This window comes from Cajanus cajan, chromosome 1, assembly GCF_000230855.2.
Source record: "Cajanus cajan strain Asha chromosome 1, NIPB_CcT2T_4, whole genome shotgun sequence".
Classification (NCBI taxonomy): Eukaryota; Viridiplantae; Streptophyta; class Magnoliopsida; order Fabales; family Fabaceae; genus Cajanus; species Cajanus cajan.
In genome coordinates this window covers 89,413,498-89,428,489 of record NC_138517.1, presented here as the reverse complement: position 1 = coordinate 89,428,489, position 14,992 = coordinate 89,413,498, and the positions used below count along the sequence as shown (strand labels likewise).

General features: G+C 35.6%; 2 protein-coding genes across 2 annotated transcripts; one reads left to right on the top strand and one right to left on the bottom strand.

Moving 5' to 3' along the window:
- Positions 1–2,943: 2,943 nt before the first annotated feature.
- On the top strand, positions 2,944–10,855 carry LOC109814066 (DNA polymerase V family). The gene is made up of 8 exons (XM_020378401.3): positions 2,944–3,563; positions 4,111–4,236; positions 4,327–4,524; positions 5,200–5,427; positions 5,517–6,641; positions 7,464–7,748; positions 8,841–9,285; positions 9,684–10,855. Exons 1-8 carry the CDS (start codon positions 3,060–3,062, stop codon positions 10,529–10,531), a joined length of 3,759 nt encoding a protein of 1,252 aa, XP_020233990.1. The 5' UTR covers positions 2,944–3,059; the 3' UTR covers positions 10,532–10,855.
- A 576-nt stretch (positions 10,856–11,431) lies between these two features.
- Positions 11,432–13,969, bottom strand: LOC109814100 (transcription factor GTE7). Its single transcript, XM_020378448.3, has 4 exons — positions 12,403–13,969; positions 12,072–12,291; positions 11,810–11,979; positions 11,432–11,709 (listed from the first exon to the last, which is right to left on the bottom strand). Exons 1-3 carry the CDS (start codon positions 13,711–13,713, stop codon positions 11,921–11,923), a joined length of 1,590 nt encoding a protein of 529 aa, XP_020234037.1. The 5' UTR covers positions 13,714–13,969; the 3' UTR covers positions 11,432–11,709; positions 11,810–11,920.
- Between the last annotated feature and the right edge of the window lie 1,023 nt (positions 13,970–14,992).

Sequence of the window (14,992 nt, the reverse complement as noted above, 5' to 3'; positions counted from 1 at the left end):
TCTAACTATTGTTCCTGTATCGATTTTCTTTTTCTCGATGGGTTTTTTATTTGTCTGTTGAATTTAACTAACAAAAGTTTAAGTGAAAATAAAATAATAACATCAATTTGAAGAAAAAAAATATTTCACGTATTCCTATTTATAAAATTCAATTCAAAATTGTAACAATATGTCATTGTCTTTATATTTAACAATTCATCAACACGTAACGATAATAAAATAAACAACTACCGGCTTAGGGTTGCATGCATATTGATACATAAATGAGTGCTATATATCATATATATAAAGTAAAACAATTATACCATTATATATAATATAGGTATAGTAATCCAGTAAAAATAAGTTATACAACCTAAGTTGTTAGTCAAACATTTATCTACTGGTAACACCAAAACATAAGTGAAACTCCACAATCTACCTGATAGCTTCCACTTCAACAACAGATCATAAGAGTCTTAACAGAGACCTATAGAGGTCTCCGCGCCTAGTGCACTTATCCTACGCTCAGCGCAATCCCAGACAGAGACTCCCAATGAGTCTCCACGCCCGACACCATATCAGTAATCAAAAACACAAGGCCCATATCTGATAGCGCGCCTGGCGTGGTTCCCTTCACGCCTGGCGTGATCCATCCAGAGACTTTCCACTTCAAATCGTGCCCGGTGAGATTTGACAATGGTGGCCCATGATGAATGCACGCTTGACGCCAAGAATTGCGCCCGGCGCATGTTCAACCAGAAACCTCCAAAAACCTCGAAAATTCCTTCAAAACCTAAAAATCAGCAACTTCAACCACATGCAATCCATGAAATGAAATGCATAGACTTCATACAACTCAGAAACAACCTCAGATTCAACATGCAACTTCTCAAGGCATCAAAATCATAAAAACTCCATTTTTCCCTAAAACCTAAAAAATGAGAAACTCTTCGGTCCAACCATGAATCCTCCAAATTCAAGCATCATTTGAGTTCCTAAACTCACTTAGAATCAAACAACATACAATCTAGCTTCCCTTACTTTAGAGAAGTAGAATCCGAGTTTCGGGGAGAGGAAGAAGAAGAAGGAGAAGGTCCGCGCTTTCGACTAGCTACCCACACATCCACGCAGAACCTTTAATACCACAAGGAAACTCAGAAAGTTGAAATGAGAGAATAGGGAATGAGGAGAAAAGAGAGTGTTGAGGGGAAGGAGGAAGAAGAAGTGCGGGTCTTACAACTTTAAATATTAGTTTGACTTTAAAATAAAAAATATTTTAATACAAAAATGTAATAATCTTTAAAGATATCAAAATGAGTTTGATTTGATGGACTAACTTGATTAGTCTAATAAATAAGACAGATTGAGTTATAAAAATTAGATTTAGAGTTATTTTGGTTTGACTCATAGACTAGGTTGACTCGTAGATTAAATTTCTTTTTTAATATTTTTATTTTATAATTATTAAGATAATAAATAATATATTTAATATTATATACATTTTTTAAATAGAGAATATTATATACATTGTTAATGTCCATTTTTAAAGTAAAATTTTTATGGAGATTGTATTTTATTTTAAATTTTTAGCATTTATGTATTATTATAATAAACATACTTTATTCAATTTATATTATATGTATTACATTTGTTATTTTATTGTATAAATAATAATCTATATTTTTTATTTTAGTTAAAGTTATTAAAAAATGTGTTATTAACTTATTATAAAAAATAGTTTATTTTAATATTTAATTTTATAAGTTGTTTGGCCCAGTAATGTCTTGTAGTTAAATATTAATAATAATACAATAATGACTTGAATATATTTAAAGTTTCTGATAATTTTGTCATGTCTTTTTTTTTTTTTATCCTTAATAATTTTGTTGTGTTTTCTTTTAAATCATTATCATTAACTATAGTTAATTTAAGGCTAAAATTGGCAACAAAAGATTGAATATTAATTAAGATAACAAAAAATAATTTAAATTAAGATAAGAATTTTTTTACTGGCATAATTAAATTAAATAATATATTTATTATTTATATAAATAGGTAACTATATATACTTTGTTTTTATAGTTTATTTTAATTTTTAACATATTATGAATAGTGATTGTTATTAATTTTATTTTTATCAATATTTAAATCTTTTTTATATTTAATTTTATTCCTAGTTTTCAATTTTGATAGTTTTTTTAATATTATTTTTTTTAAAAAATATTATAATTTACTTAGATAGTTATGAAATATTGTTAATATCTCACTTTTAATGATATTTTAAAATATCAATTTATTTTTTGTCAACCCTTTTTCAATTTATTAATTTTTTTGGTTGTATTATATATATATATATATATATATATTTTAAGCAGTAATTTTGTCTCCAAAAATAAAAGAAAAATATTAAAAACAAATTATAAATGTTTATGTAAATATATATTTTAAAAAAATATAATATTAAAAGTAAATTAGTGGATTGAAAAGTAATAATAATATTAAAAATAATAATAACTGGTGTACATAATATATGAAAAATTAAAAAGAAATTGCAAAATAAAATTATTTTGTAATTACATTATTTAGATAAAATAATAAACATGTTACTTAATTAAATTATGCAAATAAAAATAATTTTATTATCTTAATTTAAAATATAATAAATTTTCTTAATTATCTCAATCAATATTCTGTATTTTGTTAATATACATAAAATTAATTAGAGTTAATTTTAAAGACTAAAAATTAACACTACGAAATTATTAAAGATTTAAAATTACAAAAATAAAAATAAAATAAAATGATATTTTTAAGATTTGAAACATATTTCGGTTAATAATAAAAATAATAATGTTTCAGTTAAGATTTGAAACATATTATTATTATTTTGCAAAAATAAAAATAAAAATATGACGAACCTCGTTTTAAGAATAAATAAAAGGGTGGAATCCAAGATGGCAAAATGCAAAATATTAACCTCGTCTTCATTGAGTTGGCAGTGGAGTGAGTGAGTTGTGGGAGGTTTAAGAACTGAAACCCTAAACCCACAACGACGCCGTCTTCCACCGCAACGCCACATGGGTAGCAGCAGCAAGAAAAGGAACTCCGTTGTTCCCGAGGAACAAACCCTCGCCGCCGACGATTCTCCCAAACCGCTCAACAAGAAACTGAAGAGCACCACTAGCGATGAACAATCTTCAATCAAGCCCATGGAGAGGAAGAAGAAGCGGAAAGCCTTGGACAAGGAGAGGCGCCGCGTCACACCGCAATCCGAGCCCAAACCTGCGCCTCTTCCCGCTGATTCTCCAAGCACCAGCGGCGGTGGCACTCTCCCGGAGTTTCACATTGGCGTCTTCAAGGACCTGGCGGCGGCGTCCGTCACGGCGAGGGAAGCCGCCGCGAAGCAAATGGTGACTGAGCTGAAGGAGGTTCAGAACGCTTACGATGCGCTTGAGGAGAAGGATAATGGAGACGGCGCATTGAAGCTGGAAGCCGAGAAGGATGATGGATTGGATAACTGTGCTCCTTCTGTGGGATACGCTGTTCGTAGGCTTATTCGTGGTGTTTCTTCATCCAGAGAGGTTTGTTACTTTGTGTGATGGAGTTATATTGTAGCATTGAAACTAGCATTGTGTTTTATTTTAATTTTAAATATATGAATGCTTGCTTTAAGTTATGTCCAACTGGTCTTGAGATTTGTTTGCTAGTTTTTCTTCACTTTAATTGACTTGTTTTTTCGTTTTGGTTTTAGTTTACTGCTAAATTACCTTTGTTTTGTCTTGTTCCTCATGGCTTTTAAGAATACATATATCGAATTTGTTGATATATTTGCACGATATTTATTCTGTTGCATTGGTTTTCTGTTGAAATTAAAATGCTCTTTTTCTATGAAGTGCAAGTGGCATGGATCTGGAGGCTTACTGTCACATATTTTATTTGAAAAGTCATCTCTGATATTTATTTTTCTTCCCTTCACTGTGTTAGAAAAATGTTTCTGATCATGTTTCATTGCTTTCTCTGTCTTGCTTGTATAGGTTTTCGCTGGAATAAATAAATTCTGCTTATTGATTCTGTAAATTTACTTACTGCATTATTGTTGAGTTAACATCTTTTTTTTTTTTTTTGCAGTGTGCTCGCCAAGGTTTTGCTTTAGGTTTAACTGCTGTAGTTGGCACTATTCATAACATAAAGATTGAATCGTTCCTTAAACTTGTAGTCAATTTGCTAGAAGTAACTTCATCAATGAAGGGTCAGGTAGGAAATGACAGTAACATAGTTATTTTGTTTTTGTTCATTTGTCAGCGTGATAAGTAATATATTTATGTATTCCTTGTGAAATTGTAGGAAGCAAAAGATTGTTTATTGGGTCGCTTATTTGCGTATGGAGCTCTGGCTCGATCAGGAAGACTTGCACAGGAGTGGAGTATGGATAAAAGTACTCCATACATAAGAGAATTTATCAGTGTACTTATCTCTCTTGCAAATAAGAAGCGGTACTTGCAGGAGCCTGCTGTCTCAATAATTTTAGACATGGTTGAAAAGGTTTGTATATTATAAAAATTAAGAGAATTTTACTCCTAAAGTTTGATTGATTTGAATTGTCATGGGTTTCAATTAGTCATAAAAAGGATTTTTATTTTTTTATCCCTCATTTATATGTACAAAATTTGTGGGTAGCCATTGCTTTATTCTGTTCAGTTGTGATAAACTGATAATGTGAATGAAACGTTTTGACTTATGGGATGTTTTGGTGAATCTTTAGGACTGGATTGCTAGCTCAAATTAGATTAGATTCTTGGATTTTTGTATGATACTCTGCTGGGTTTCAAGCTATTGCTATTCTCATATTTGTTGCTATTTGATGATATGCAAACATTTCCACCCTCCTATCCCTGTATGCATGTGTGTGTGCTTAGGTCTCTAGGAACATGCAAACAAGAAACAACTACTTGCAACGTTAGCAGTGTCTATGCTATCAATAGATCACTTTCTCATAAGTCCATCTGCCAATCTTTGTAATTCTTGTGGCCCATTTGTTAATTGTTATACAGTATTTTGTTTGTTTTATTGTGTGCACAACACTCACTAGTTATTCTTGAGGCTCACTTCTCTCTGCTTCAAGCTATATGTTTAACCTCTTAATCCTTATTATTATTATTATTATTATTTTGAGGCTATTGCATGTTTTTTTAAAATTTTTTTTTATGTTATTTGTAGTTGCCTGTCGAAGCATTGGTTAATCATGTTCTTGAAGCACCTGGGCTCCCGCAGTGGTTTGAAGCTGCTATAGATGTAGGAAATCCTGATGCTTTGCTCCTTGCTTTAAAAGTTCGAGAGAAGATTTCTATTGACAGTGCCGTATTTGGCAAACTGCTGCCAAATCCATTCAGTGTTAGCCAATTTTTCTCTGCTGATCACCTCTCCTCCCTGAGTAATTGCTTGAAGGTAAATTATTCTCATTTGTCTGTGTGGCCATACTGTTTTTGATGAAGTAATAAAAAAAATTGTTCTTATATATTTTCTGAATGTGACAGGAATCAACTTTCTGTCAGCCCCGTGTTCATAGTGTCTGGCCAGTTTTGGTAAATGTTCTTTTACCCAACACTATTTTGCAATTAGAAGATGCAGCATCGGCTTCCAATTCATTAAAGAAACACAAAAAGAGTCGAAAATCTAGCTCTTCTGATGAAGAGATTGCAAAGAATCTTCGGTCTTTTTGTGAAATAGTTATTGAAGGATCTCTTCTCATCTCATCTCATGATCGTAAGCACTTGGCTTTTGATGTTCTGTTTCTTCTTCTCCAAAAGCTGCCTGCATCTTTAGTTCCGGTTCTTCTGTCAAACAAAGTTGTTCAGTGTCTGGTGGATGTACTATCGACAAAGAACACATGGCTGTATAAAGTTGCACAGCATTTTCTTAAACAGTTGTCAGATTGGGTCGGGGATGATGACGTTAGAAGAGTTGCTGTTATAGTGTCCATACAGAAGCATAGCAATGGGAAATTTGATCGTATAACACGAACAAAACATGTTAAAGATTTTATGTCACAGTTCAAAACTGAACCTGGTTGCATGCTTTTTATTCAGAACTTAATGAATCTGTTTGTGGACGAAGGTAATGCCCTGGAGGAACCTTCAGATCAGAGTCAAACTACAGATGAAAATTCTGAAATAGGATCTATTGAGGATAAGGATTCTCCTAGGACCAATGGGAATTCTGACTTTTTAAAGAGTTGGGTTATAGAATCCCTACCCAGTATTTTGAAATTCTTGAAGTTAGATCATGAAGAGAAGTTCCGAGTTCAGAAAGAAATCATGAAGTTTCTGGCTGTTCAGGGTCTGTTCACTGCATCTCTTGGCTCTGAGGTAACTTCGTTTGAGTTACAGGAGAGATTGAGGTGGCCCAAATCTCCCACGTCCAATACTCTTTGCAAAATGTGTATAGACCAGCTGCAATTGTTATTGGCCAGTGCTCAGAAAGGGGAGGGTCTGCATCCCTTGACTAATAGCAGTGAGCCAAATGATCTTGGTTCATACTTCTTGAAATTCTTTGGCACCTTATGCAACATTCCTTCAGTTTCCCTCTTTCGATCTTTAGATGGTGAGGATGAAAAGGCAGTAAAAAATTTGCAGGCAATGGAGGCAAGATTATTGAAAGAGGTAATTATGTTCTGTGACCTACTATTGATGCATAGACAAAAACTAAATAGGGTCCTTTTCTTTCACTATGATGGAAGCTAATTAATTTCATGTATTAATGAATAAAATGTCTTATGTCATTTATGTGTATGATTTTAGAAAATCTTTATTTTGAATACTATGTTTGGTGGTTGTTGGTTGTGTCTTTGCATCGTGGAAGTCTCTCTAGTTGCCATCACTCCTCTATATGAATTTAGGGCTTACTATCACCATTTATATGCATGGCTTTGCCACTTTCGGATTTTTCTTGTTTTGTTTGTATTTAAAAAATAGGCACTTTTAATTTCTTAATGTCTCTGGGCATACTAGCAGTGTAATCTAAAAGTATTTGTGTATACTTATGGGCATGTGACAATTTAAGAATATGAAAGATGGAGTACATTATTATGCTCCTTGCAATTTACATGAATATGAAGGATTGTTGGAAATGATAAAAAAAATAGAAATATCAAAATTTCTTAAAAATCTCTGACCTTCATATGCATTATGGCTGATAGTCCGATTATCATGTCATTCTCCAGATGAAAGTATTGAATTATCATTGTGTTTTTCAATTTATACTTTTTTGGAGAATGTTGAAGGATAGAACATTACTTATCAATTTTTGTGATAAAACTTTATTTTATTTACATCTTTGATTTTCTTTTACTATCTCTATACTTGTTTCTGCATTTGTACTATTAAATAAATTGTGACTGAATTGTGTGTTTTTTTGTTATAAATTCATTTATTTTATTCAGTATATATGCTTGTTTTTCATCTTTTTGTGGTAATATTATGCAGGAAAGGAGCCACGACTGTAGCACTGGTGCTAATAGATTGCATGCACTGAGATACTTGCTTATCCAGCTGCTTCTACAAGTGCTTATTCGTGCAGGTGAATACTCAGAAGCTGCATCTGAACTCATCATTTGTTGTAAGAAGGCCTTTTCTGCCTCTGATCTTCCCGAGTCCCCTGGTGGTGATATGGAGATTGATGATGCTCCTGAATTGATGGATGTTCTTGTGGATACATTACTCTCCCTGCTTCCACAGTCATCAGCTCCTATGCGGTCTTCCATTGAACAGGTTATGATGAAAAATGTGTTTATCTTTTGCAGCTTCATATTTGTACATCAAGTAGATTTGTGGTCTTCCATTGTATTACATGCATACCCAAATGTTGCATTTTAATATGTTCCGGAGGGAAATACATAAACCTTCTCAAAGAATGCTAGAACTACATGGAAATACTGAATGTTATGTTTGGGTGGCATTAATTTTGATTTTGTTTTAATAGGATAGGTTAGATGTTCAAATATTCAATTGTAAATAGAAAGTAACTTATCTAACCTTTCCCCCCCATTTAGATACTCAATAAAATTCCTTCTAATTATAATCTTAGCATTATTGACTTTGCTTGTTGAAATGGGTCAAATTCTTTCTTTTTGGCCTCATCCAAATTTTGAAGATATCATGAATTTTCCAACTAATACATATTTGCATTTTTTTTGTTAAAGGAAACTAAAGTCCTTTATTATTCTAAGTAATTCCTGATCTGGGCTTTTATGAGTCTACATCACATTCTAGTTCTCTACCTGTTTCATGGAGACATGGGCATTTTTAAAGCACCTATTCGTATAAAGGATGGGGGGAATGGTAATTTTATTCTACAAATAGCCAAAACCAGAAGAGGCCCCTCTAACTCATCTGTTGATTTTCAGATACCGTCTTGGTTTGTGGGTGATCATGTAGCTCCCTCAAGATTTCTGTTTTTTTTTTCTCTTTATGTAGCAACCACCAAATCCAAACCCATCCTTTGCAAGTCTCCTTAATCTTTGTTCACCTTCTTATTCTAGTTATGAATCCACTGTTGATCGAGGTTGAGTGCACTGTTCCTGTGATTATGTTTCCACTTTTAATGGCTATACCTGCTTGGTTTTGATGCAATCTGTGATTTTTGGTTTTGATGAATTATGATGATATAGAATTGTTCGAGACTGATTAATAATTATTTGAGCTATATATGACAATTGTGCGGTGTTCATAAGAGATGTTGAAAGACAATGTCCTTTAAGAAAATTTGGTTGTCTCTGGCAGGATTTGCTATTTAAACTTGATCAAGATATCATGACTTATGTTCTATCTTTCTATTTTAGTAACACAGCTAGCTCTCTGCAGGTATTTAAATATTTCTGTGGTGATATCACTGATGATGGATTGATGCGGATGTTGCGTGTCATTAAGAAGAATTTAAAACCTGCAAGACATCCAGATGCAGCAAGTGCAGAAGATGATGATGATGATGATGATGATGACTTTCTCAATATTGAAGATGAAGAAATTGATCAAGCTGAGATAGGTGAAACGGGTGAGAGTGATGGGCAGACAGATGACTCTGAGTCAGTAGTTGAGGTGGATGAGACTGATCGTGTTCATTCTGAAGCTTCCGATGATTCTGATAGTGGGATGGATGATGATGCAATGTTCAGGATTGATACATATCTTGCCCAGATATTTAAAGAGAAAAAAAATCAATCTGGAGGTGAAACTGCCCATTCCCAGCTTGTGCTGTTCAAACTTCGAATCCTTTCATTGTTGGAGATTTTCCTTCATGAAAATCCAGGCAAGTATATATTTGATAAGTCATTTATCATTTCTTGCGTTAGCTTTGTGCTTTCAATACTGCTATTTTCCTAATGTATATCATATATTCAATGAGATTTTAAAAAACAAAAATGCTAATTTTATATTTTACAAATACATTTTTGTATAAAAAAAATTTAATTTTCAAAGTAGAGTCCTAGATGACATTAATTATTTTGCACCATTTAAGAGCTAAAAGAATGATGAGTATTGATCATCTGACAGGCCTGGGGAAGTTGAAATTGAGGTTCATTTTCTGATTATTGTGATACATATAATTTATCAGTTCAATGTGTTTAGGTTGTGACTTTCTAATGAACTTTGAACATCTTTTATTTTTTTGTACATAAAAGCTCATGGTGTTTTGTTATTATACAGGTAAGCCTCAGGTTCTTATGGTTTACTCAAATTTGGCTCAGGCTTTTGTTAACCCTCATACAGCAGAAGTTAGTGAGCAGCTTGGACAGCGTATATGGGGAATTTTACAAAAGCAGATATTTAAAGCAAAGGATTATCCTAGGGGTGATGGAGTCCAGTTGTCCACTCTTGAATCTCTGTTGGAAAGAAATTTGAAACTAGCTTCAAAACCATTTAAAAGACAGAAGTCTGCATCTAACACATCAAAAAAATCAGCTGCATGGAACCGACAGAAAATGGTTTCTTCCCTTGCCCAAACTTCCACCTTCTGGATTTTGAAAATTGTGGATTCAAGAAATTTTGCAGAGTCTGAGTTGGAGAGGATTGTTCAAATTTTCCGTGAAGTGTTGGTGGGATATTTTGACAATAAGAAGTCTCAAATTAAATCCGGATTTTTGAAAGAAATATTTCGAAGACGACCATGGATTGGACATGCTGTGCTTGACTTTATTTTGGAGAGATGTGGAAGCGCTAAATCAGACTTTCGACGAGTGGAAGCACTTGATTTGGTAATGGAAATATTGAAGTCACTGGCAACAGGGAATAGTGATGAACAGAGTGCATCCAAAAAAATTCTTAAAAACAGTTTGGATAAACTTTCTCATCTAATGAAAGAATTAGTGACTAATATGCCAAGTAAACCAGCAAGGCGGACGGAGGTACAGAAGTTTTGTGTCAAGGCCTTGGAGTTCTTGCCTAAGTTCAACCTCACCAAACAATTTGTTAAAATTTTGGCACCGGATACTCGAGTTGCCCTTGAGACGCATCTTGGTGAGCACTTCATTACCTTGAAGAAGTCAGAAAAATAAACACAGAAATTTGCCCATTTGATGACTCTGGAAATGCGGGATGAAAATACAGGGCCGTTCAAAAAGAGGCAATCCCTGATACTATCCATTGTTCTACCCGCAGCCCGCAGCTTTTGTATGATGGGAACGATACTCCGAACACCCTTTTAAGTGTTTGCAGTAAGAATTTTTGATAAATTTTAAAATTGTTATTCTTGTTTATCTTTTGGATACGATTTGATTTTGTAAACTTAACTGTGTTTCACATTAGGACGTTTTGAGTTGGTAACAGATATGAACTTATATGGTGCTTAAGTTTTATCTTTAATATCTTTTGTTTGTTAATTAATATCTTCAAAAGCAAAACATGTGTGTTTATTTTAAGGTTCCGTGGTACGATTATGAAATTTTTTCTCGACCAGTTGACATCTCGGTATAAGCTTTTGCTTTATCCAATATTTGACTTCGTCAGTTCGTCTTTCATTCAGTAACAATTTTTATATGAATTGGTATTCCAATGCCTCAATAATAAAACAAGTCATTCGCCACAATAATAATCACAATATTAACAATTTATTAACAAGTCAATTATTAATTAATTAATCTTCAATCATTTAACATAATAAATACTAAGTCATTATAAATTGGTTTTAGTAGTGATCTTCCACTGCTAAAAAACGTTAACCATTTCCACATATCATTATAACTAAATTTCAGTGCTCAATTTCACATAGAATCATTTTCAATAAGTTTTAGTTATCAATTTCACACGTGATACTCTGGTACTTTACTTATTTTAATTTTCTTCTTGAGTTCAAAGAATGTGCAGATTATGAAAAATGTTAAAAGATTATCTTTTTTTTTTTAATGTAGTTAACAACTATCTCGGAATCTCTACTTCATAAATAAGCAAGAAAGGCCTTTAAAAAGATGTTCCATCTATTTACTGTTGTAATGTGTACAAGGTAAACCCAAAAAAACACTAATTCTCTCAGTTCTATTCCTAATCTTTTAACGATTCTATCCTAGGATTTTCAACACTACTTCCTGGCCTACGAATTGTTTTGATCATTACTTCGGTTTTCGAAATCATCATTTGTACAACTATGTCACACCACAAATCCTGGAGCAGGTGCTCAGTGCCACAATCCAAACCGCTACTACTCCCAAACCGAACCAACAAATAACGGTAACAATCCCTGAAACCAAATGCAATAACATATTTAGCCTATCATTTCATCCGAGTCACAATTGACACCGACGAATAAAAAAATATATATATAAATTAGATGCGCATACCTCATCCATGTACTTGCCGCACCCTCAGAGGAAGCCAATGAAGCAAACATTTTCTTCATCCGCTTACCCAAATGATCAGTTTGACCATTGGTTTCAAAAATCCCGTGGCTGCTACAAATGCCCATTGTCTGCTTCAGAATCACTCCCCGAGGAACTGCCTGAATCCGAATCTGTAAAATAGCAATCAAATTTAAGTTTTCCTCCGTCCTAAAAGCATTTCCTACTACAAACCAAAGGCTATATACGTGGAGCAGATTAATACCACTTGACGATGAGGAATCACTGCTTGAACTACTAGAGCTACTAGAACTACTACTTGCATGGCCTCCAGCAACATCTTTATCTTTCTCAATCTCAACAGGGGGGAACATACTCATTGGCATCTCGTCCCCAATGTCAACGTCCTCATCCCCTGCTTCTACTTTCTTTGGCTTCTTAACCTCAACTGGCGCCCCATCAGCTTTCTCGCTAGAAGCCAACTCCTGTTAATTCGATCACATCAAGAGCAGCAAAATTAGCACAAGCCAACAACCATATTCTCGAGGATAAGTAAAGAACACAGAGCGATCAAACAAATATGGTAGAAAATTTACCCCATTGCCTTTGGAAGACGCCACATTGTTGTTGCTGTTGTTGCCCATCAATGCCTGCCGCTTAATTTTGCTAACCATCTTCTTGTAATTGGTGACTAACCGATCGAGTTCCCAAAGGGTCTCTGTGTCAACAGCCTCAATATCTAGCTCGATCTCATCCCCATCCTGCTTCAAATGCCCGTTCCTCCTCCTTATGATCTGCACCACCTGCTCCATTTTTTCCGGCGGCAAACTCTGCAACCCAATCCCCAACTTGTGCTTCTCCTCGAGACTCATGTCCCTCTTGTTGGGATCCTTAGCCTTCGGCTTAGGCTGCTTCAAGGGCTTCACCGGAGGTGCCCGCATTGGCGAAGGCGTGCGCACTGGAGACTGCAGCAACGGAGGGTTGGAAGAACTCGCCGGAGGCTGCGGAGGCTCTTGTTGCTGCAATTTGGCCGGAGGGATCGGATTCTCCTTCTTCTTCACCCTCTCCGGTGCCTCAACGTGGCTCCACGAACTAGCCTGCAATTCCTCTTCAAAATCGTGATCTTGTCTGATACAACCCTCGAATTTCTCCTGCAACGGCCGGTAAAGCTCCTCAAACCTAGCCAGAAGCGTCTCCGCCATGGCGTACACATCGTGACCCTTAGGGTTATATTTGAGCGCGTTATTAAAAGTTAACCTCACGTCAGAGGCGAAATCCGAGGGAGTGGCGTACGCGTTCTTTGCGAGATTCGTCTTCACAGTACCCAGATCCATGGGGTGCTTAATTATGTCGTAGTAATCATGCAGACCCATTCCGACAACATCGACGGGAGCATTGAAGATCCAGCCATGTTTGTGTTTCATCAGCTTCTGCAAAACCTGCGAGCAAGCCTTCATCATGTTCCCAACCTCAGAATGCGACCGTTTCAAATCCTTCGAGGAATTCGAGGGCAAGGGCCGCTTGTTGCCGGAAACCTTCTTGCTCGAGGATTTCTTGGGGTGGCCGTTGAAGCTTTGCCCCGGTTGAAACTCGCCGGACTCGATTCGATTCCTTAGCTTCCGAACCTGTTCGAGTTCCATGACGAGGCGATTCTTGAGGTCGTTGAGGCCTTTCTTCGTGTACGATGTGATGTTGAAGGACACATACTGAGAGTGAGTTACGGCGTCGCTGGGCCGCCGGTTGATGGAGGAGGCGTCATCGGAAGCCGATTGGGTCCTCTTGGGTAATTTAGGGTTAGAATTAGGGTTAGGGTTAGAGAAAGGTACTTTTCCCATGAATCCAGCTCCACCGCCTCTATGCTGTGGCGAATTGCGTTCGTTCCGGTTAGCTAAGACGGCGGAAGCCATAGAAGCGCGAAATCAACGCCGTCCGGTGAGACTCCGCACTCTCTCCGGCATGGACTTTCCAATGCGGGTTGAACAAAGCATAGGTCAGCGGAGTAGTAGGATTCACGCGCGTACCGCACCCTCACGCGCCGATTGAGACCCTCACGCGCCGCCGGCTGAAGCACCGATTGGGAGGGGAGAAATCTGAAAAGTGATGAGCGTAGCGTTTAGGGTTTGGGAAACTTGGGTTACCCTAATCTGTGCGAGGAATGAAAGGGGGCTATGGCCTCTTCTTAAAGGCGATCAGATCTGCCCGCGGGTGCCTCGGGAAGCTTTATCAGCCCTTGATTCCTTCTCGATTCTCCATCCGACGGATGCCGTCGATTTCTCGGCTGTCCCCAAGCCTGACCGCGAGATCTGGCATGGAGGGTGCTGATCTCGCCATGCCTCCACGTGTCGCCTTCGCTGCCGCTCGATTCTTTTGATTTGGATTTGAGTTTGGAGTGAATTTGGGGTGAATGTGAATGTGTTGTGCATTTAGGGTTTGACAGAGGGTTCGGGCCCACTTTGATGACGTGGAGGGACGCCAAACTGGCGTTTCCGGCGTGTGGGTGAGAAGCTATGCGCACGCGTCGTGTCCATGTGAAGGGTAGTATCGTAAATCACTAATGCAGTTTGGATTTGGATTAAGACCGGTTCTTGTTCTTTTTTTTTTTTTTTTTTTTGTTGGGCCCGGTTCTTGTTCTAATTATAATATCACCCACATTAGCGCCTTTTATTTTTTCTTCCAGTGATGATTATATTTATTGTGAGGCAAATAAAAATTAATTAACTAAAAGGGTTGCGTTGCGCCCTAGTAGTTTAATTATCAATTAACTTAATTAATTACAGGGATGGTCTAGCAACTTAGTTAAAAGGGATTGGAAAATGGATTTTGTTGGATAGGAGATATTGAAATTCATGTGGAACTTTTTTTTCTTGGTTTAAAGGTGTGTACGAGACTTTTAATAATTAATGCACAAATTAAAAATACTGGTTTAAGAGTAAATAATAATTTTATATAGTTAAAATCATACCAAAAATGATATTTTAATGCATAAACAATATTATAATTAAAATTAATAATAAATAAATATACTTAAATATGCAAAATATATTTTAGATTCGTAATGGTAATTTTAGATTATGATATAATGGTAATTTAAGCAATTGACAATTTCTTTAAAAAAATATTGAATTTTAATTTATATTTAGAGGTGGAAGAGGATAAACTAAAAGAAATGAGTCGTTAATGATAAAA

What these genes read in the sequence shown, in the direction of transcription:
- LOC109814066 (XM_020378401.3), top strand. Translation starts at nt 3,060, where the DNA reads ATGGGTAGCAGCAGCAAGAAAAGGAACTCCGTTGTTCCCGAGGAACAA. An exon ending in CTTCATCAATGAAGGGTCAG is followed by an intron (nt 4,237 to 4,326) that starts GTAGGAAATGAC and finishes GTGAAATTGTAG; the next exon opens with GAAGCAAAAGATTGTTTATT. An exon ending in TTTCCTTCATGAAAATCCAG is followed by an intron (nt 9,286 to 9,683) that starts GCAAGTATATAT and finishes GTTATTATACAG; the next exon opens with GTAAGCCTCAGGTTCTTATG.
- LOC109814100 (XM_020378448.3), bottom strand. Translation starts at nt 13,713, where the DNA reads ATGGCTTCCGCCGTCTTAGCTAACCGGAACGAACGCAATTCGCCACAG. An exon ending in CGTCTTCCAAAGGCAATGGG is followed by an intron (nt 12,292 to 12,402) that starts GTAAATTTTCTA and finishes TCGAATTAACAG; the next exon opens with GAGTTGGCTTCTAGCGAGAA. An exon ending in TGATTCCTCATCGTCAAGTG is followed by an intron (nt 11,980 to 12,071) that starts GTATTAATCTGC and finishes GCTATTTTACAG; the next exon opens with ATTCGGATTCAGGCAGTTCC.